This window comes from Anomaloglossus baeobatrachus, chromosome 2, assembly GCF_048569485.1.
Source record: "Anomaloglossus baeobatrachus isolate aAnoBae1 chromosome 2, aAnoBae1.hap1, whole genome shotgun sequence".
NCBI classification, from domain to species: domain Eukaryota; kingdom Metazoa; phylum Chordata; class Amphibia; order Anura; family Aromobatidae; genus Anomaloglossus; species Anomaloglossus baeobatrachus.
Window position 1 is genome coordinate 171,979,123 of NC_134354.1, and position 22,062 is coordinate 172,001,184.

Genomic DNA, 22,062 nt, shown 5'->3' on the forward strand with positions numbered 1-22,062 from the left:
GCGACGTCACACGGCCGCCGGCCAATAGAAGCGGAGGGGGGAGATGAGCAGGATGTAAACATCCCGCCCACCTCTTTCCTTCCACATAGAGCCGGCGGCGGCTGCGGGAGGCAGGTGAGCTGGTCATCGTTCTCGTGGTGTCACACGGAGCGGCGTGTGCTACCACGGAAACGATGATCAACCAAATTAAACGATATTATGGAACCTAACGAGCAGTACCCGACTCACGATTTGTGAGCGATACTGCGTCGCTAGGAGGTGTCACACAGGCCGGCATCGCCAGCGATGCCGGATGTGCGTCACAAAAACCGTGACCCCGACGATCTATCGCACGATAGATTGTCTGGTGTAAAGCAGCCTTTAGACTGGCTGTAATGAACAGGCTAGAGGAAAGCCACTCACAAAGCAGAACCCCGAGAACTTGAAACCTTTTAACCCCCTATAATGGAATTTGGAATTACACGGGGCCTGGGAGATCACTACCTGTGGTAGGCTGCAATCCGATGAGAGTAGTAGCCAGGCAGGGTTGAACCGGGAAAGGCAAAACAGGGACAGAATCAGGCAGGCAAGGACGTAATCATAAAACAAACTAGAGGTCAAATCCAGATGAGGCAGCGAGGAACAAATACGGCAGGCATGAGAGTAGTCAGAGAACAGGCCAGGGTCAAAGCAGGAATCAATAATCAGAGCGGGGGGAACCAGAATCTAGCAGGAATACAATCTATATCTGGCAATGGCCAGCAGACAGAAGAGGGGATAAAAAGGGTGTGGTGTCTTCCCATTGGCTGAAGCTGAATTGTGGCAACCATAGCTGTAAGACACACGCCACCTACACTCAGCCAGTGGTACTGCAGGCACCAGGAAAACCCAGCCTAGTAAATGAGCGGAGCCTTCGCCCATCAGAGCCACCATCACGACTCCTCCCCCATCACCAGCACAGTCCAAAGCGGGAATACGGCGGCACCTGGTGACTGAAGCAGAAGTCGCAGGAGTGGACTCTGGTGAGGACGTGACAGTCAGACACAATAGCTTAACCCAGAAGAGAAGACAGAAATGGTTTATTATCGATTTTGTCTTCTATTTTGTTGGTTGACTCCACAGTGCTCATTAGCAATGCCGATGTTTCTTTCGGACCTTGCGACACATAATAAGCACTGACTGATGCCACTGTGAAGGTTTTTGATTTATTAACCCCTTAACGACTGCGAGCCGTAAAATTACGTCCTTGCGGTCATAATGTTACTGCCCGCGGTCTGCCGGCAGCATCATGCTGCGATCGGCACACATCTCAGCTGATTTTCACAGCTGAGATGTGTGCCTGCTAGGCACGAGCAGAATCGTTATCTGCTCGTGCCGTTTAACCCCTTATATGGCGCTGTCAATATGTGACAGCGCCATTATAAGCGCAATTGCGGTAAACATTTACTTACCGCTCGATACCGGAAGTCACATGACGCGATCACGTGACTCCCGATAGTTGTCATGGTAGCACAGGGTCATGTGATGATTCCTGTACTACACCTGACTTGCTTTCACTTTCGCTGTGCCAGCGGAACAGCAAAAGAGAAAGAGAGCGTATCTGCTGTTTACAGCCTTGTAGCTGTGATCAGCAGATACTGCAGAGCGATCGGAATGCTGATCGCAATAGCCCCCTAGGGGGACTAGTAAAGTAAAAAAAAAAAGTTAAAAAAAAAGTTTTAAAAAATTAAAAAAAAAAACAAAAAACCTAAAAGTTCAAATCACCCCCCATTCGCCCCATTGAAAATTAAAGGGTTAAAAAAATAAAAAATATACACACATTTGGTATCGCCGCATTCAGAAACGCCCGATCTATTAAAATATAAAATCAATTAATCTGATCAGTATACGGCGTAGCGGCAAAAAAATTCCAAACGCCAAAATGATGTTTTTTTGTCGCCACAACTTTTGCGTAAAATGCAATAAGAGGCGATCAAAACGTAGCATCTGCGCAAAAATGGTACCGTTAAAAATGTCATCTTGAGTCGCAAAAAATAAGCCATCATTGAGCCATAGATCCCGAAAAATGAGAACGCTACGGGTCACGGAATATGGCGTAAAACGTGTGCCACTTTTTTCGGACAAACTTCCGATTTTTTTTAACCCCTTATATAAAAGTAAACCTATACATGTTTGGTGTCTACGAACCTGCACTGACCTGAGGCATCACACCCACACATCAGTTTTACCATATAGTGAACACAGTGAATAAAATATCTCAAAAACCATAGTGCTATTGCACTTTTTTTGCAATTTCTCAGCATTTGGAATTTTTTTGCCGTTTTATAGTACACTATCTGGTAAAACTGATTGTTTCATTTAAAAGTAAAGCTCGTTCTGCAAAAAATGAGCCCTCACATGACCATATTGACTAAAAAATAAAAAAGTTACGTCTCTCAGAAAAAGAATGGCGAAAAAAAAAAACGGAAAGCGAAAAATCGGCCGGTCGTGAAGGGGTTAATGAGAACACACACAACTATATAATGTGATCAAAATTATAAAGCGACAATTTGACTCATCCTGGGTTTTAGTTTTGGAGTTGCTGCAAGAATAAAGGACAATATTGGCATTGTCTAAAATAGTACATAGCAATTCAATTAAAAATATACAAATAAGTACATCCATTGAGTTACATACTGTAACATATGTAAAATACAACATAGACATATATTATCAAAAAGTATAAGGCAAGCGTTACTTAGGGAATTTCCATAGATGTCAATATAAGATGGCAAAGAAATATGAAAATAAACAAGAAAATCTCATAGCAAAACCAAATCTGTATGCAGGTGAATGTATACATACATATCTACAGATATATAATATATAAATATATTTTATTGTGCACCAGCTGTAATAGAACAGGGTGTCCAGGTGTCTCCCAGCTAAAATTACAGCTATAGTGAACCTTGATTTTCCAACTCTTTCCATTGCATATATGGGTCTTCGTAACTAAAGTAACTTTAGTCCACAACATACCTAACATGTTACAGAGACTTTTAGTTGATAGAGAAATTAAAGTTTTTTATCCCTACATAAAATATGGTCATTTTCTGATATATCAAAACATTATTCTTATTGAAATACAGGCTATTAATTCAATAAAACTAAACAAGGATATTATCAAGCCCGTGGATAGAGGGAACTCTACTGTAGTACTAGATCATACACAATATCTTAATGAGGTATATTTTCAATTATCAGATATTAATACTTATAGATGGGTCTCTCATGATCCTACTCCAGTTATTCGGCAAAAAATGTATCAAGTCATTACTAAATACTTACAACTTAATGTTATTGACCAAAGAACAGTGACTTTTCTCCATAACCCTCACCCAGTGACTCCAGTATTTTACATTCTCCAAAAGATATATACCGTAAGGCTGGGTTCACACATAGTGACAGCGATAACGACGTCGGTGTTATGTCACCATTTTCTGTGACGTAACAGCGACCTAGTAAGTCACTGTTATGATCGCTGCTTAGCTGTTAAACACAGCGACGCAGCAGCGATCATAACGTCGCTACATGTGCAGAGAGCAGGGAGCCGCGCACACTGCTTAGCGCTGGCTCAATGCTCTCCTAGCTACAGTACACATCGGGTTAATTAACCCGATGTGTACTGCAGCTACAAGTGCAGAGAGCAGCGCACACTGCTTAGCGCTGGCTCCCTGCTCTCCTAGCTACAGTACACATCGGGTTAATTAACCCGATGTGTACTGCAGCTACATGTGCAGAGAGCAGCGCACACTGCTTAGCGCTGGCTCCCTGCTCTCCTAGCTACAGTACACATCGGGTTAATTAACCTGATGTGTACTGCAGCTACAAGTGCAGAGAGCAGCGCACACTGCTTAGCGCTGGCTCCCTGCTCTCCTAGCTACAGTACACATCGGGTTAATTAACCTGATGTGTACTGCAGCTACATGTGCAGAGAGCAGCGCACACTGCTTAGCACTGGCTCCCTGCACTCCTAGCTACAGTACACATCGGGTTAACTAACCCGATGTGTACTGCAGCTACATGTGCAGAGAGCAGGAGCCGGCACTGGCAGCGAGAGCGGCGGAGGCTGGTAAGGAAGGTAAATATCAGGTAACCACCTTGGTTACCCGATGTTTACCCTGGTTACAGCTTACCACAGCTGCCAGATGCCGGCTCCTGCTCTCTGCTCGCTTCATTTCGTCGCTCTCTCGCTGTCACACACAGCGATCTGTGCGTCACAGTGGGAGAGCTGTGTCCAAACTTTTGGTCTGTACTGTGTATATACACTATATATATATATATATAGTGTATATACACAGTACAGACCAAAAGTTTGGACACATATTCTCATTTAAAGAGTTTTCTTTATTTTCATGACTCTAAAAATTGTAGATTCACATTGAAGACATCAAAACTATGAATGAAACCATGTGGAATGAAATACTTAGAAAAGTGTGAAACAACTGAAAATATGTCTTTGTTCTTCAAAGTAGCCACCTTTTGCTTTGATTACTGCTTTGCACACTCTTGGTATTCTCTTTATGAGCTTCAAGAGGTAGTCACCGGAAATGGTTTTCCAACAGTCTTGAAGGAGTTTCCAGAACTCCCAAGGAGTTTTTTGACCCTTTTGCCTTCACTCTGCGGTCCAGCTCACCCCAAACCATCTCGATTGGGTTCAGGTCTGGTGACTGTGGAAGCCAGGTCATCTGGCGTAGCATCCCATCACTCTCCTTCTTAGTCAAATAGCCCTTACACACCCTGGAGGTGTGTTTAGGGTCATTGTCCTGTTGAGAAATAAATGATGGTCCAACTAAACGCAAACTGGATGGAATAGCATGCCACTGCAAGATGCTGTGGTAGCCATACTGGTTTAGTATGCCTTCAATTTTGAATAAATCCCCAACAGTGTCACCAGCAAAGCACCTCCATACCATCACACCTCCTCCTCTATGCTTTACGGTGGGAACCAGGCATGTAGAGTCCATCTGTTCACCTTTTCTACAAAGACACGGTGGTTGGATCCAAAGATCTCAAATTTGGACTCATCAGACCAAAGCACAGATTTCCATTGGTCTAATGTCCATTCCTTGTGTTCTGTAGCCCAAACAAGTCTCTGCTGCTTGTTGTCTGTCCTTAGCAGTGGTTTCCTAGCAGCTATAGTCTCCTCCTAATAGTTGTTCTAGAGATTAGAAAGTGTGTCCAAACTTTTGGTCTGTAGTCTATATATAAATATATATATATATATATTTACACTGTATATATAAAATTCATATTTCCTTCTCCTTGAATTTTCTTCTTTTTACATAATACACTATCATTTGGCATCATACAGACATATTCATATCTTAATGTTCAGCTAGGCCATGCGTTTAGCATTATTAGATTCACCATGCACTAGATTCACCATGACGCCATTTTCAATCATTCGTGGCTCCTTCCAATCCTCCTTAGAGGCACACGCTTGGTGCACTATCCTACACTCTTTAATGTATTTACATCAATCAACATGACTGCCCTCATTACATAGTTACAAAGGTTGAAAAAAGACCTAGGTAAATAAAGTTGAACCTTCCTCCACTAAGCTGTTATAGCATCTGCCATTACTACCTTTTGTGGTAGGGGATTTCACAGTCTGACTGCTCTAATTATAAAGAATTAATTCCTATTTAGCTGCCCGATTAGTCTTTCTTCTACCCATAATGAGTGCCCCCTTGTACTTAGTATTGTTTTTGGAAGGAATAAGTCTTTTGCCAGTCCTTTATATTGACCACACATTGTATTTATATACCTAAATGAGATATTCTTTCAGATGTCTTTTTTCTAATCTAAACAAGCTCAACTTTTCCAACCTCTCATCCTATGGGAGGCCTTCCAATCCTTGTAAAAACCTAGTTGCACGACTCATTGTACCACACTACGGCGACCCCTGCTACCAGAAGCAATCAATAAACATTACATTTAAACCTGTCCAATACTATCCATCTGTCTCAGCATTAGCATGGAAAGTGCTTGTGTTCCACTATTCCAGCTTTTGATACATATATGTAATCTTTTAATCCCACAATCAGGCTATTATTTACCTTTCTATAATTATTTGTTACTTAATCCTTTCCTTTTTTTCCTACTAGCTTGTTCAGAGCAATCCTCATACATTGCACATATCCTATTGGATTCAGGTATTTAATTCTCATACTCTTGCATTATTTTATATTGCCACCTTATTTTCTGGTCACTTTTACTGTCACCATTTTTTCATTTTTATATTGTGACACCTGCTGGATACTGCTCCCCTACAGGCGGTGCACAATAAAATATAGTTATATATTATAGACACACAGATATTTATGCACATTATGGACACATCATACGAAGAGAGCAATCATTGGAAAAGCACATAATGGTCGGAAGAATATTAAGAATGAGGCGAAGAGGAACAAAAGCAACTCGATGGCTTGATACTATCAAGATAGCAGTGGAAAAGACCCTGGTGGACCTATCTAGACTTGCACAAGATCGATCTTCCTAGAGAGCCTTCAACGATCACGTTGCCTGGCTAGAGATTGAGTTGAAGGCCATATCATAATAATAATAATAATAATAATAAGACACAGATCTGGTCTCTCTATGAGATTTTATTGTTAGTTTTATATATAGCATTACATATATTATTCACAACTATGGAAAGTCTCTAAGTAACTCTTGCCTTTTACTTTTTCACAATGTACAGTATGTCTATGTTTTACTTTAACTATGTTCTGTAACTAAATGGTTGTAATGGTTTGTATATTTTGAAATGATTAAGATCCAGGTTGAAATGTCTCTTATATTGTCTCTTTATAATATTGATCACATTATTCATTGTGTGCAGAGAAGAGCGAAACCAAGGTCTGGTGTTCGTACCAAACACAGACTTTAAAAAAAACAAAAAAAAAAGTTCGGGTTTGGAGTCGGGTGCTTTACGTATGCAAACCACTTTCTCGAGCTGCACTGTGCTTGGGTACACTCGGTGCTTGGCCCTGTGCGAGCCACTTGCTGTGTTTGAACGGGTTGCACTGGTGGTAACAATAGTTTGATTGGATGTAGTGTGTACAAAAAAAAAAAATGGAGAAAGAGAGTGACTTTTTGGAAGATTATTGGGACTATATCCTACTCCTCCTGCACCTCAAAACACAAGATAAATTACAGACTGAATATGCACAAGAAAGCAGTTCAAAAAAATAATCCAGTGAATTGTGCAAAAAAAAAGAGTCTCAGACAGGAACATCAGTGAAAAAAATAAAACAGTTAAAGCTGCTATAAAGCATTGAAGCAAAAGAGCCCAAAAAAAAAATCTGACAGTCATTGCCTTTTTAGGTGTGGATAATGGACATTATAGAGATAAGACTGTGCTGTTTGGTGGACCATGGTGGACAGAATTAAAATATTAGTTGACTGCACTATTTAAGGGCCATATTAGATGTAAATCGTTATGAAGATTTTTCATCTACCGACTGTAGAGTTAGTAAATTATGGGGATTGATCTGCTGGGGCCCCTACCAGTCACCAGAAATAAGTTCCTAAATCCAGTGTGAATGCATTACTTGTCGACCATGCATGCTGCCACTCCATTGCCCTATCTCATTTCTTAGACTTGTAACAGCGTAGCTTCCTAAAGATTGGGGAATGGCTGACCTAGTACCAATATTTAAATGGAGCCTGTCATGTAAAAAAAACCAATTAACTTGAAAATATGGGGATAATCTGCAGGCCATCGCACTGACAGACACTATTGGGAGGAAATTAACTTTACTTCTCCCAGCAGCCTTGAACTTTCAGTCATAGGGATGTGGCTGGTGATACTTTATTCACTGATGTGGCTGTCAGTAAGTGCCGTCGTCAGGTTACTACCACCACTCACTATGCAATGAGCAGAGACTAAAGAAGTGCTGGCTGCTCCCCTATGACTGAAAGCCTTAGATGAGACTGCTTCTGTGCTAGGACTGATAATTTTTAACCTTCTAATTAATTACCTCAGGGATGGGATTGAGAATAAAGTATCTGTCTTTGCTGATGACACAAAACTATGTAGGCTATTAAAAACTGAGTTTGAGACAATATAATATTACATAATGATCTGGATACGATGTTTACATGGGCAAACACATGAAAGATGAAGTTTAAAGGGAACCTGTCAGGTGCAATATGCATCTAGAACCACGAGCAGTTCTGGGTTCATATTGCTAATCCCTGCCTAACCGTCCCTGTATCTAGTAGCATACATAAAAAGATCTTTAGAAAAAGTATTTCTAAAGACCCTTTATGATATGCTAATATGTGCAGGGACTAGTCGCAAGGGCATTATATCCCCCCGAATAATCCACCTTCTTAGCATGTTAATACGCCCACAGGGGTGGACACAAGTATGCATGTCACCGCTGATGACACTGGGCAATGGGCAATCAATAGCATGTTAGCACACCCCTGTGTGCCAAAATATTGTTACCCCTCTATAAATCACTTGTAAGGCCACATCGTGAATATGGTTTCCAGTTTTGGGCTCCATCTTTTAAAAAGGATATTCAAAAGTTAGAATCAATTAAAAAATGGGCAACTAGATTATTGCATATGATGGAAGATCTCTCATACGATGAGGGTTGGAAAACTTGGGCTGGTTTATCTTAGAAAAAAGACAACTCAGAGATCACATTTATATGTATAAATACATGTGTGGTCAATACAAAGAACTGGCACATGACTTATTCCTTCAAAGGCCATACAAAGAGCCAGGGGACATTCATTACATGTGGAGGGAAAGTAATTCTGGCGGCTAAAGAGGGACCTCTTATTTGCAGTTAAAGCAGTTAGACTGTGAATGCCCTCCCACAAGACGTAATGGCGGAGTCTATAACGACTGTAAAAAAAGGGATGGAGGATTTTCTCCCAAATAAGCATTATAAGTTATATTGTATATAATCCAGCTAAGGAAAATATAAAATAGGTGGAGAAAGGATGAACTTTATGGAAGCATATCTTTTTGTTAACCTATGTAACTATGTAGCTATGCGTTATGCTGTTAGCATCTTCTATGGCGGCCATTAGGCTCTAATACCACCTTTGTACTTTTATAAGCAATGATTAATTTCAAAGGGTAAATATTTAATTTTATATTATATCAAATTGGACCTTTTCATATCACTTATTATAAAACCAATCCTAAAATGTGTCTATGATCACTGGTAACTCAGACAAACATGTACTTACTGACAGAGCTTGATGGTCCAGATGAAAAATATAAAGAGACCTTTGCACTTTTTAAGCGTACTTGTCCCCAGTATGTAATAGCTTGAATCTCTACCATATAATTGCTGTTGGGCTGCAATCCATCTAAAGTCACAAAGTTCTGGCTCTGAAATCCAAATAAATATTGTTAGATATTATCAAAATTAGTAAGAATATATTTCAGCTCTTAATATATTGAACAATAGTTGTCAAGAAAAATATAAGCATATAGTCATCATTTGACTTAAGTATTAAATTTTGTAAAACTTTGCCTAACAATATAATAACAACAATAATCACATTACTATAAAAAAACAAAAACAAAAAAAAACAAAAGGACTTGAACAGCTGATATGCTGAGTAAATCCATTTATTTACCCCTTCTGTTGTCTTCCTACGCTTCTTTTTAGCTGGAACAACAGATTTGCCATGAGAAGTCCAGCTCCAAAACACTTTGTAATGATGGACAGGAATGTCAGGTTCTTCTGGAAGATCCCAAGTTACCCGTACAGTAATTGAGCCATCATTGTTTGTTGTTGAGTTTGCTACCTTGAGATTGGTTGGCGCTGGAGGGGCTGATGGATCTAGAAGACAAAATATTTAGAACGTAAACATTTTCTGATGAATAAATATATATATTTTTTCTTTTTATATCACTACATATTCACAACAAGTCAACATTTTCAATCGTAAAGAACTAAAAGGACACTGAAATTGGAAAAATTAAAAGATTTAAATCAATGATCTTTGTATGACCATAAGTTGAACTTTACCTGACAACTTTTCAGAATGTTCTTATTCCTACATTGCATCTGATTTTATTTGGTGTAAACAAACCCTTTTTTCTGATCAACCTCCTTTTATGGACTGCATGTGCCCAACACTTTTATGTGCCTCTGGATTTCAGAGTTGACTATAAGGATATAATATCCCAGCAAAACAGCAAAGGAAATGCTGATGGACAATATGATGCTCGTCAGCTATGGCAACAGATTCAAGAGTCTTAAGGCTCTGTTACACACAACGATATCGCTATCGAGATATTGCTGGGGCCACGGAAATCATGACACACATCCGACGTCATTAGCGGCGTCGTTGCGTGTGACACCTACAAATGACCGCTAACGATCTCACTTACCTGAAATATCGTTGATCGTTGACACGTCGTTCAATTTCCAAATGTCATTGAACTTTTTGGATGCAGGATGTTCGTCGGTCTTGAGGCAGCACACATCGCTACGTGTGACACCCCGGGAACGATAAACAACAGCGTTCCTGCATCCTCCGGCAACGAGGTGGGAGTGTCTATAATGCGGCTGCTCTCCGTTTCTCCGCTTCTATTGGTGGGCCGCAGTATGACGTCATTACCAAGTTATGTGCGTGTGACGCACACTACCGATATTATCCGCTATGGGCAGCGATTTGCCTGTGATGTACAAACGACGGGAGCAGGTGCGATTGCTAGCGACATCGCTAGCGATGTCGCTGCATGTAAAGTAGCCTTTAGAGATCTTCCCTTTTATCCAAGAGCCTCCTAAACGTCTGGGAGATTTGTCAAATATGAGTTAAAGTGTTGCTCTCATTTCAGCAGACCTTGCAGCAAAATGTGTGTACCTTTAGCTACTTCTCCCCCTTATCCATAAAACTTCATGGGAATCAACTGTCATTTCCTATCACAGTAATGGGAAAATCTATTTTCGCTGAATACATATTTTACCCCTGATTTAAGAATTACTGATCAGTGCAGGAGTGGAAAAAAGAAAATTTCTCTTCTGAGATATATTACAAAGTTTCTTATTTTCATATGTACATTTGTTTTAGGAAATAAAAATTAATATCACGGTTATGCTTTAAACCATGCAATGAATTATTTTTTGTTTGATAGGATTGTGGGCATGTAGTTTGAAATAGTAGAAACTTTGAGAAATGGGAGAGACTGTGAATGGAAGAGAGAACAGTTCTAGCAATATTGCCTATACAGTGGGTACAGAAAGTACTTCTACTCAATACTGAGCAAAGGGTCTGAATACTTATGACCATGGGATATTTCACTTTTTCTTGTTTAATAAATTTGCAAAAATTTCTACATTTCTGTTTTTTTCTGACAACATGAGGTGCACAGTGTACATTAATGAGAAAAAAATGAACTTTTTTGAATTTACCAAATGGCTGCAATGAAACAAAGAGTGAAACATTTAAAGGGGTCTGAATACTTTCCGTACCCACTGTATTTACCAATATATAAAAGATTACACTGTAGAAAATCACTGTAAGAGCATGTGCAGATTAAAATAAATAAAATTGGTCCTAGTGCTATCCATCAAAATATCAGGTCACACTTGGACCAATATTATTCAATGAGTCAGTGCATATTAGACTCTTTCATCGGATTGAGCAGTCAGAAGAAAAAAAATACAGCATGCACAAAATTTGGATGGCAACTCAGCCAATCAGGTCTACAAAAAAACAACACTCCAATGACATCCAAGTAAAGTATGAATGGAGATGTTGGAGAACCCCGTTTTTTTTCTCCACTTCCAAGAAAAATGGATCCCACTATGACTCTGATCTGTTATTCTTGGATGAAGAAATTAGGGTCATGTGAACCCAGCTTTAGCAGGGAAATAGCATTCACACCCCAAAACCTAGTGCTTAAAAAGGTCCCAAAACAATAAGGCCAAAATGATAAGACTCCAGAATTATAAATGACACAAGGTTTCTGAAGACGGGCCTGTGATAGATTTGACATTGAAGCCCAACTGTAAGATATCTTCTTGAAGGTTATCTTAGAGTTTTATTGAATTTCTGTATATTTCTGCAAACTTTGTATTAGTGTAATTCATAAAATCCAATATTATTAGTAAATTGATGGAAAAAAAAATATTCACCCATATAACAAACTCACATTACATGATGATATACCAATGGTCATACAGAGCATTCATGCTCCTCAGTACATAGTTAGTCATGCATGCTTTTACGAGGTGATATTGTTTTAGTTCTCTGTTGTGTTATTTTGGTACTATATGTTTATCTGTCTTCTTTTAAGTTGGGTAAATCCATTCTTGGTGATGCATCTTCGCTCAATTTGATATCTGTCACAATATAGTCACAGAAATGTATTTCACATGAGCCTCACTAAGTTTAAAAATAGCAGGTCAAGTGGAGCGTCACTCATAGGTGGAGAACAAAAAGCGGCAGGACTTTAAAGCATTTAACAGTGAGGTCATTCGTTCTTTTAAATTCAGTGTGCACCTGGATGTTTTTGCTGTGCTAAATTAGCTATTCAATACATTTCCACGCTCATTGCATTAGTTAAATAATCAACATACTACGCAGAAGACTCAGTCTTTGTTTGTAGTAATCTTCTATTATCACAATGAAATGAATGGTAATTCATTTTTATTTTTAACATGTTATACAAATAAAGAAAAAAGAAAGGTTCCTAGTAAAAATGAAATGACGAAAGGAGGCAATTACTCTGTCTCAAGCATGAATACAATGTGTTTTACTTTGTCTTTTATTTATATTGCACTACTCTTTTAAATTCCTTGTAATCCAGGCAACATTGTGTCACTTTGCTACAGAGAATACTTAAAGGAAATCTGTCACAAGGTTTTTGCTACAGCACCTGAGAGCAGCATAATGTATGAAAAGAGTACATGATTCCAGCAATGTATGACTTAAGGGGGCTTTACATGCAACGACATCGCTAATGAGATGTCATTGGGGTCGCGGAATTCGTGACGCATATCCGGCCTCGTTAGCGATGTCGTTGCGTGTGAAACATATGAACGACCGCTAATGATCAAAATTACTCACCTAATCGTTGATCGTTGACACGTCGTTCTAATCCCAAATATTGTTGCTGTTGCAGGACGCAGGTTGTTTGTCGTTCCTGAGGCAGCACACATCGCTACGTGTGACACCACAGGAACGAGGAACAACACCGTACCTGCATCCTCCGGCAATGAGGTGGGCGTCACTTTCTTTCAGGTGCTCTCCGCCCCTCTACTTCTATTGGACGGCTGCCGTGTGATGTCACTGTGACGCCGCATGAACTGCCCCCTTAGAAAGGAGGCAGTTTGCTGACCACATCGACATCGCTAGGCAGGTCACGTGTGACGGGTCCTAGCGATGTTGTGCGCCACGGGCAGCGATTTGCCCGTGACGCACAACCAACAGGGGCAGGTGCTTTCACCAGCAACATTGCTAGCAATGTCACTGCATGTAAATCAGCCTTAAGTTTACTGGGTGGGACAATCAGGGTTCTTAGATGTAGTGAAAAGCAGAGCTGAAAACACTAACCCCACCCAAACCACTGCTTTGTATGTACGTTGTCTATTGAGAGAGCTGCTTATCGGGGGAGGGTGTGGTTGGAACAGGTCTCACGTGCTCTGTAGTGAGGACAGTGATAATTTACTGTTGATAAAATCTTCATTGTATGGAAGCAACAGCAAACAGCCTATTAACTGATCAAGATCTCCACCACAATCATTCATGTCTACCATAAAACAAACATCTAAATTTTTCAACCTTTTTCAACATGGTACCCAAAAGCCATTTTTAATACATAATGTAAAAAACTGACCCCATGACTAGATATGATAATGTCATTCTTAGAGTGTAACTCGGGGGAAGAAGCATTTGTGTAACAGGCATCACGGTGCATGGATGTGTGCAGGGACATAGCGCTCTTATGGTTAATTATCAATTGTATTCTATTTGTTGTTTACTTATGTGAGAAATTAAAACCTTTGGGTTTCTTTTTCATATGGGTTTTGTTATACTCTTTCTACTACATACCACCTTGTGGCAAGCATATGTATATACATATACCTTTTGCCATCTGACCACTTTGTTTACTTTTTTCTTTTACCATCTACCCAGACACTGTTCTTAAGATATATATCTTGTCTGTGTCCCTTGCCACTTCCTCTTCTTTGATCCTCACCTTGTACCTATTACGGTATGTATTGCTGACTTTCTTGCTATTTATCTACTTTAATAATGTTTTGTGATACATTAATAAAAGTCATATACATTTTTATAATGATATTCTGACCTTTTTTGGCAATGTTTTTGCTCTCTATTTGCCTGCTATGAGATGTAGCCAGCATAAAACCTGTGTGGAGGGAGTTCAGCTCCTGAGTAGAGCTGGTCAAACTTGCAGAAAATCGTGACCGGTGGGTGCCTGCTGATATTTAAAAAAAAAACCTCGGATCCGGTCAGGAATCTGGTAGCATATAAGTCTATGGGAACCAGAATCCAGAGATTAAAATGATGATAGAAGGGATATGGGGGTAGGATCGCGCGTGGTGTACTCACCAAATGTTACGGTTGCTGCGAGCACTGGAGACTAAGTCCAGATTTCTTACTACTGCACATGTGCGAGCGCTGGAGACTAAGTCCAGATTTCTTGCTACTGCACATGTGCAAGCGCTGGAGACTAAGTCCAGATTTCTTGCTACTGCACATGTGCGAGCGCCGGAGACTAAGTCCTATCTTGGAGCCATTGCACATGTGCGGGTGACATCATCGCTGACACGAGGTCACATGTCTCTGACACCTTCTATGCCGATTGGTCGCTGGTCATGTGCTTGTGATGCCTTGCTCGGTGATAGGCCAGCATGACGTCACTCCTGTCGTTCTGGCAGCGGATTGGCTCTGGTGTCCTCCATCTTGGATGAGGCACAGAGTCTATATAAGACCCTGACACACGCCGCATGGCGCTCAGTCCTCTTGGTTCATGCATAAGAGTAGACGCTCTGTGCGCGTTCCTCTAGGCATTCCTCTGTCTATGCTAGGTGAGCGCTACCGGCAGGGTAGCGTTCTTATACCTTACAGCTTCGGCTGCTGTCCGTATCCTTACCTCTTAGGGGAGCGGACATAGGCAGGTGCCTGAGGCACATGGTCTGGCTGGGCCTTGTGGTTCGACTCGTAGGTGGACGTTGCCGCTAGGGTAACGTTCCTTATACTGCGTCTGGCAGTTGTTCGTATCCTCGCACACTAGGGGAGCGAACAGAGGTAGGAGCTTTGTGCGGCTTACGCTGCTGTTCGTCTCTTTTGCACCACTAGAAGAGCGGACCTAGGCAGGTGCCATATCTAGTGGTTCGTGTCCTCGCACACTAGTGGAGCGAACACAGGTAGGAGCTTTGTGCGGCTTACGCTGCTGTTCGTCTCTTTTGCACCACTAGAAGAGCGGACCTAGGTAGGTGCCATTTCGCACACATTGCCTTTGTCTCTGTGATTATTAACAGAGATCATTCCACACACCCTCCAAGTAAGGGAGGAATTGCTTTACTTACTTATTATATCCTTCTGTGAGTTAACAGAGGTATTGCACTCTGCCATAGTCTGCAGCAGAGTCTTTGCACGGTGGACCCTGTTTCCTGATACTCCTTTAGGTTATCAGACAGCCCCCCGTAACACCAAACATCCACCATGGCTGGAAGCTACTTCCAGGTCACGCTTTCCCTTCCGAAGCCAACAATTAACCGTGATTGAATATTCACTGCTTTCCCCACCCACCTGTGCGTGTAATTGGTTGCAGTTAGATGCGCCCCCCAACCTGAGTGGCAGTGTGTCAGCTTTCTGCAACCAATCACAGGTGCCAAGACGACCAGTGAGCAGAGAAAGCAGTGCAGCTGTCTGCAGGTGAGCATCCTGGTATAAAAATAAATAAATAAATAAAACAATCGGCGCAGGGCCCCCGTATTCTGATACTAGCACCGATAAAGCCCACAGCTGCAGCCCCCAGCTTTTATCACTGGCTTTATCATGTATTAAAATAAGGCTGGAGTCACACACTTGTGCAAGTCTCACATCACATCACCCAGCAGCTGCACACTCTCCTGACAGGAACGTGCAACTGCATGAAGTTTTATGCAGCTACACGCTCGTGTCTTGAGAGTGTGCGACTGCCAGGTGATACGATGCGAGACTTGTTCGAGTTGTGTGGTTCTTGTGAGTGCACCATTAGGCTGGAATCACACTTGTGTGAGTCTCGCATCACATCACCCGGCACGGCCTCTCCGGACATGAGCGTGCAGCTGCATAGAACTACATGTAGCTGACCCGCTCCTGTCAGTACAGTATGCAGCCGTGCTGGGTGAAGTGATGCGAGACTCGTGCTATGAGAGCAGAAGAGCTGATAGAAAGATTTGTAATGTGACACAGCAAAATTAGCTGTGCTGCCCCTATCCCACAGGGAGCTTATCTGAAAGGTGATAGTCATCTGTCCTTTCAGATAATGCAGGAGGTTAAACCAGGAAATCAATGCTGTCTGTTATTACACATCTCTCACTGAAAAATTTTCTCTAAACTATGGTGGGAGCCTGTTCTTTTCTTTGAGTGTTGCTGCATTTCTTATGATTGGGCAACATCATGTATGGAGAAAAAGTACAGGCCCCCAGTGAAACCTCTGATAACACTCATTGGAGTTAAAAAGTTAACTTGGTCGGTGCCAAATACTTTGATTGCCACAATTACATATTTTCAAGCATGAAAAATTTGGTGAAAGGTCCTCTTTAATCCATGCCCTGATGTAAGATGGGGTTAAGTATCATGTCCTGAGGACACTATTCATTGTGCAGTACATGTCTTATAACAAGATATAGTCTTACATCAAAAAAATGTAACATTCTGTAAGAAGATTAAAAAAATTAAAAAATTGTCTTTTTAACTCTTGTATTTTTTATTTTAAACCTGAAGCTTTCACTTAGTGGTTAAGACAAAAAACATTAAAGAAATATCCTTAGGATTCCACAGTGCTCAGCAAATGACACATAAGCCAGCTGCTCAACATTAGAAAATCATTAGTCCCATGAGGGGGAGAGAAAGATTTTTATTGAAGGCTGGGGGTGTGTGTTTTGATTTTACTAGCACCAAGCAATGGAACCATGAAATCACTCACAATATGAGCTATATGCCTCAAGATAGAAAGAAATGGCTTCTTTCTATTAAAGCATTCACTAATTGCAATGCAATGTGGATGTGCAGAGGTCATCCAGACAATGGTTGAAGCTGGAAAATTACTGGAATAATAGTTTGTTTAATTATTGTTGAGGATAACATCTGGTACACATGCATTTAAAAGTATTTTAATGATGGATTAGTATTAATACAAACATTTTCTACAAATACACTTTCATACTGCTGCGTTGAGAATAAAATTAAAAATATAATTAACTCCTTTACAACATATGACATAGTTTTACATCATATGTTGTGTCTAGAGATGAGCGAACCGGTCCCGGTTCGGCTCGAGGCGGTTCGCCGAACGGGGGGTCTGGCTCGAGTTCGGCTCGTCGAACGTTCGACGAACCGAACTCGAGCCCATAGGAAACAATGGCAGGCAATCACAAACACAGTAAAACACCTAGAAAACACCCTGAAAGGTGTCCAAAAGGTGACAAACAACTCACAACATAACACAAACACATGGGAAAGTGACAAGGACATATACTCATGTGAAAACAAAACAGCTGGACAAGGAAAAAGAGGGAGACACACAGATATATGAGTATATGCAAAGAAACATCGATTCCATTATTGTGCAACTTGAGCCCTGCTCATTTTAGGCTTCCAATCTGGATAAATTGCCTGAGCTCGCCACGTACGCCTTGAGGATCTTGTCGTGTCCTGCAGCCAGCGTTCTCTCGGAACCTGTCTTCAGTGCTGCTGGGGGTCTGCTGGCAGATAAGCACACGTGTCTGTCCACTGACAATGTGGACCTGGCTCTCAGAGGACTTTTCTTCCCCTGGGTCAGCCAGGGGAGGCGAAAGGCACGCGTATTTTTGAGAGTGCTTCATGCAAAGCATCTTTTTCTTTGTCAAAAGGGGGGCTCAACCGATGCCAGTCAAGTGGGGTGTGTGTGGCCCAGTTAGTGGCAACGAGGGAGACTGTGGTTGGAGTCCCCTCGCTGTGTCTCTAAAAGAACCAAGATGAACAAGTCATGGCTCTCAGAGGACTTTTCTTCCCCTGGGTCAGCCAGGGGACGGGAAAGGCACGCGTATTTTTGAGAGTGCTTCATGCAAAGCATCTTTTTCTTTTTCAAAAGGGGGCTCAACCGATGCCAGTCAAGTGGGGTGTGTGTGGCCCAGTTAGTGGCAACGAGGGAGACTGTGGTTGGAGTCCCCTCGCTGTGTCTCTAAAAGAACCAAGATGAACAAGTCATGGCTCTCAGAGGACTTTTCTTCCCCTGGGTCAGCCAGGGGACGGGAAAGGCACGCGTATTTTTGAGAGTGCTTCATGCAAAGCATCTTTTTCTTTTTCAAAAGGGGGCTCAACCGATGCCAGTCAAGTGGGGTGTGTGTGGCCCAGTTAGTGGCAACGAGGGAGACTGTGGTTGGAGTCCCCTCGCTGTGTCTCTAAAAGAACCAAGATGAACAAGTCATGGCTCTCAGAGGACTTTTCTTCCCCTGGGTCAGCCAGGGGACGGGAAAGGCACGCGTATTTTTGAGAGTGCTTCATGCAAAGCATCTTTTTCTTTTTCAAAAGGGGGCTCAACCGATGCCAGTCAAGTGGGGTGTGTGTGGCCCAGTTAGTGGCAACGAGGGAGACTGTGGTTGGAGTCCCCTCGCTGTGTCTCTAAAAGAACCAAGATGAACAAGTCATGGCTCTCAGAGGACTTTTCTTCCCCTGGGTCAGCCAGGGGACGGGAAAGGCACGCGTATTTTTGAGAGTGCTTCATGAAAAGCATCTTTTTCTTTGTCAAAAGGGGGGGTCAACCGATGCCAGTCAAGTGGGGTGTGTGTGGCCCAGTTAGTGGCAACGAGGGAGACTGTGGTTGGAGTCCCCTCGCTGTGTCTCTAAAAGAACCAAGATGAACAAGTCATGGCTCTCAGAGGACTTTTCTTCCCCTGGGTCAGCCAGGGGACGGGAAAGGCACGCGTATTTTTGAGAGTGCTTCATGCAAAGCATCTTTTTCTTTGTCAAAAGGGGGGGTCAACCGATGCCAGTCAAGTGGGGTGTGTGTGGCCCAGTTAGTGGCAACGAGGGAGACTGTGGTTGGAGTCCCCTCGCTGTGTCTCTAAAAGAACCAAGATGAACAAGTCATGGCTCTCAGAGGACTTTTCTTCCCCTGGGTCAGCCAGGGGACGGGAAAGGCACGCGTATTTTTGAGAGTGCTTCATGCAAAGCATCTTTTTCTTTTTCAAAAGGGGGCTCAACCGATGCCAGTCAAGTGGGGTGTGTGTGGCCCAGTTAGTGGCAACGAGGGAGACTGTGGTTGGAGTCCCCTCGCTGTGTCTCTAAAAGAACCAAGATGAACAAGTCATGGCTCTCAGAGGACTTTTCTTCCCCTGGGTCAGCCAGGGGACGGGAAAGGCACGCGTATTTTTGAGAGTGCTTCATGAAAAGCATCTTTTTCTTTGTCAAAAGGGGGGGTCAACCGATGCCAGTCAAGTGGGGTGTGTGTGGCCCAGTTAGTGGCAACGAGGGAGACTGTGGTTGGAGTCCCCTCGCTGTGTCTCTAAAAGAACCAAGATGAACAAGTCATGGCTCTCAGAGGACTTTTCTTCCCCTGGGTCAGCCAGGGGACGGGAAAGGCACGCGTATTTTTGAGAGTGCTTCATGCAAAGCATCTTTTTCTTTGTCAAAAGGGGGGGTCAACCGATGCCAGTCAAGTGGGGTGTGTGTGGCCCAGTTAGTGGCAACGAGGGAGACTGTGGTTGGAGTCCCCTCGCTGTGTCTCTAAAAGAACCAAGATGAACAAGTCATGGCTCTCAGAGGACTTTTCTTCCCCTGGGTCAGCCAGGGGACGGGAAAGGCACGCGTATTTTTGAGAGTGCTTCATGCAAAGCATCTTTTTCTTTTTCAAAAGGGGGCTCAACCGATGCCAGTCAAGTGGGGTGTGTGTGGCCCAGTTAGTGGCAACGAGGGAGACTGTGGTTGGAGTCCCCTCGCTGTGTCTCTAAAAGAACCAAGATGAACAAGTCATGGCTCTCAGAGGACTTTTCTTCCCCTGGGTCAGCCAGGGGACGGGAAAGGCACGCGTATTTTTGAGAGTGCTTCATGAAAAGCATCTTTTTCTTTGTCAAAAGGGGGGGTCAACCGATGCCAGTCAAGTGGGGTGTGTGTGGCCCAGTTAGTGGCAACGAGGGAGACTGTGGTTGGAGTCCCCTCGCTGTGTCTCTAAAAGAACCAAGATGAACAAGTCATGGCTCTCAGAGGACTTTTCTTCCCCTGGGTCAGCCAGGGGACGGGAAAGGCACGCGTATTTTTGAGAGTGCTTCATGCAAAGCATCTTTTTCTTTTTCAAAAGGGGGCTCAACCGATGCCAGTCAAGTGGGGTGTGTGTGGCCCAGTTAGTGGCAACGAGGGAGACTGTGGTTGGAGTCCCCTCGCTGTGTCTCTAAAAGAACCAAGATGAACAAGTCATGGCTCTCAGAGGACTTTTCTTCCCCTGGGTCAGCCAGGGGACGGGAAAGGCACGCGTATTTTTGAGAGTGCTTCATGAAAAGCATCTTTTTCTTTGTCAAAAGGGGGGGTCAACCGATGCCAGTCAAGTGGGGTGTGTGTGGCCCAGTTAGTGGCAACGAGGGAGACTGTGGTTGGAGTCCCCTCGCTGTGTCTCTAAAAGAACCAAGATGAACAAGTCATGGCTCTCAGAGGACTTTTCTTCCCCTGGGTCAGCCAGGGGACGGGAAAGGCACGCGTATTTTTGAGAGTGCTTCATGCAAAGCATCTTTTTCTTTGTCAAAAGGGGGGGTCAACCGATGCCAGTCAAGTGGGGTGTGTGTGGCCCAGTTAGTGGCAACGAGGGAGACTGTGGTTGGAGTCCCCTCGCTGTGTCTCTAAAAGAACCAAGATGAACAAGTCATGGCTCTCAGAGGACTTTTCTTCCCCTGGGTCAGCCAGGGGACGGGAAAGGCACGCGTATTTTTGAGAGTGCTTCATGCAAAGCATCTTTTTCTTTTTCAAAAGGGGGCTCAACCGATGCCAGTCAAGTGGGGTGTGTGTGGCCCAGTTAGTGGCAACGAGGGAGACTGTGGTTGGAGTCCCCTCGCTGTGTCTCTAAAAGAACCAAGATGAACAAGTCATGGCTCTCAGAGGACTTTTCTTCCCCTGGGTCAGCCAGGGGACGGGAAAGGCACGCGTATTTTTGAGAGTGCTTCATGAAAAGCATCTTTTTCTTTGTCAAAAGGGGGGGTCAACCGATGCCAGTCAAGTGGGGTGTGTGTGGCCCAGTTAGTGGCAACGAGGGAGACTGTGGTTGGAGTCCCCTCGCTGTGTCTCTAAAAGAACCAAGATGAACAAGTCATGGCTCTCAGAGGACTTTTCTTCCCCTGGGTCAGCCAGGGGACGGGAAAGGCACGCGTATTTTTGAGAGTGCTTCATGCAAAGCATCTTTTTCTTTGTCAAAAGGGGGGGTCAACCGATGCCAGTCAAGTGGGGTGTGTGTGGCCCAGTTAGTGGCAACGAGGGAGACTGTGGTTGGAGTCCCCTCGCTGTGTCTCTAAAAGAACCAAGATGAACAAGTCATGGCTCTCAGAGGACTTTTCTTCCCCTGGGTCAGCCAGGGGACGGGAAAGGCACGCGTATTTTTGAGAGTGCTTCATGCAAAGCATCTTTTTCTTTTTCAAAAGGGGGCTCAACCGATGCCAGTCAAGTGGGGTGTGTGTGGCCCAGTTAGTGGCAACGAGGGAGACTGTGGTTGGAGTCCCCTCGCTGTGTCTCTAAAAGAACCAAGATGAACAAGTCATGGCTCTCAGAGGACTTTTCTTCCCCTGGGTCAGCCAGGGGACGGGAAAGGCACGCGTATTTTTGAGAGTGCTTCATGAAAAGCATCTTTTTCTTTGT

The 22,062-nt window shown here is 43.0% G+C and overlaps 1 protein-coding gene across 2 annotated transcripts in view; it reads right to left on the reverse strand.

Annotated features, from left to right (window-relative positions):
• The window catches only part of ANOS1 (anosmin 1), a 356,611-nt gene that overhangs the window by 92,569 nt on the left and 241,980 nt on the right, over positions 1–22,062 (reverse strand). For both annotated transcript variants that reach the window (XM_075335484.1, XM_075335483.1), the window contains 2 exons: positions 9,637–9,842; positions 9,241–9,385 (listed from right to left, as the gene is read on the reverse strand). In XM_075335484.1, the coding sequence (XP_075191599.1) occupies positions 9,241–9,385; positions 9,637–9,842 (351 nt within the window). The remainder of the gene's footprint in view (positions 1–9,240; positions 9,386–9,636; positions 9,843–22,062) is intronic.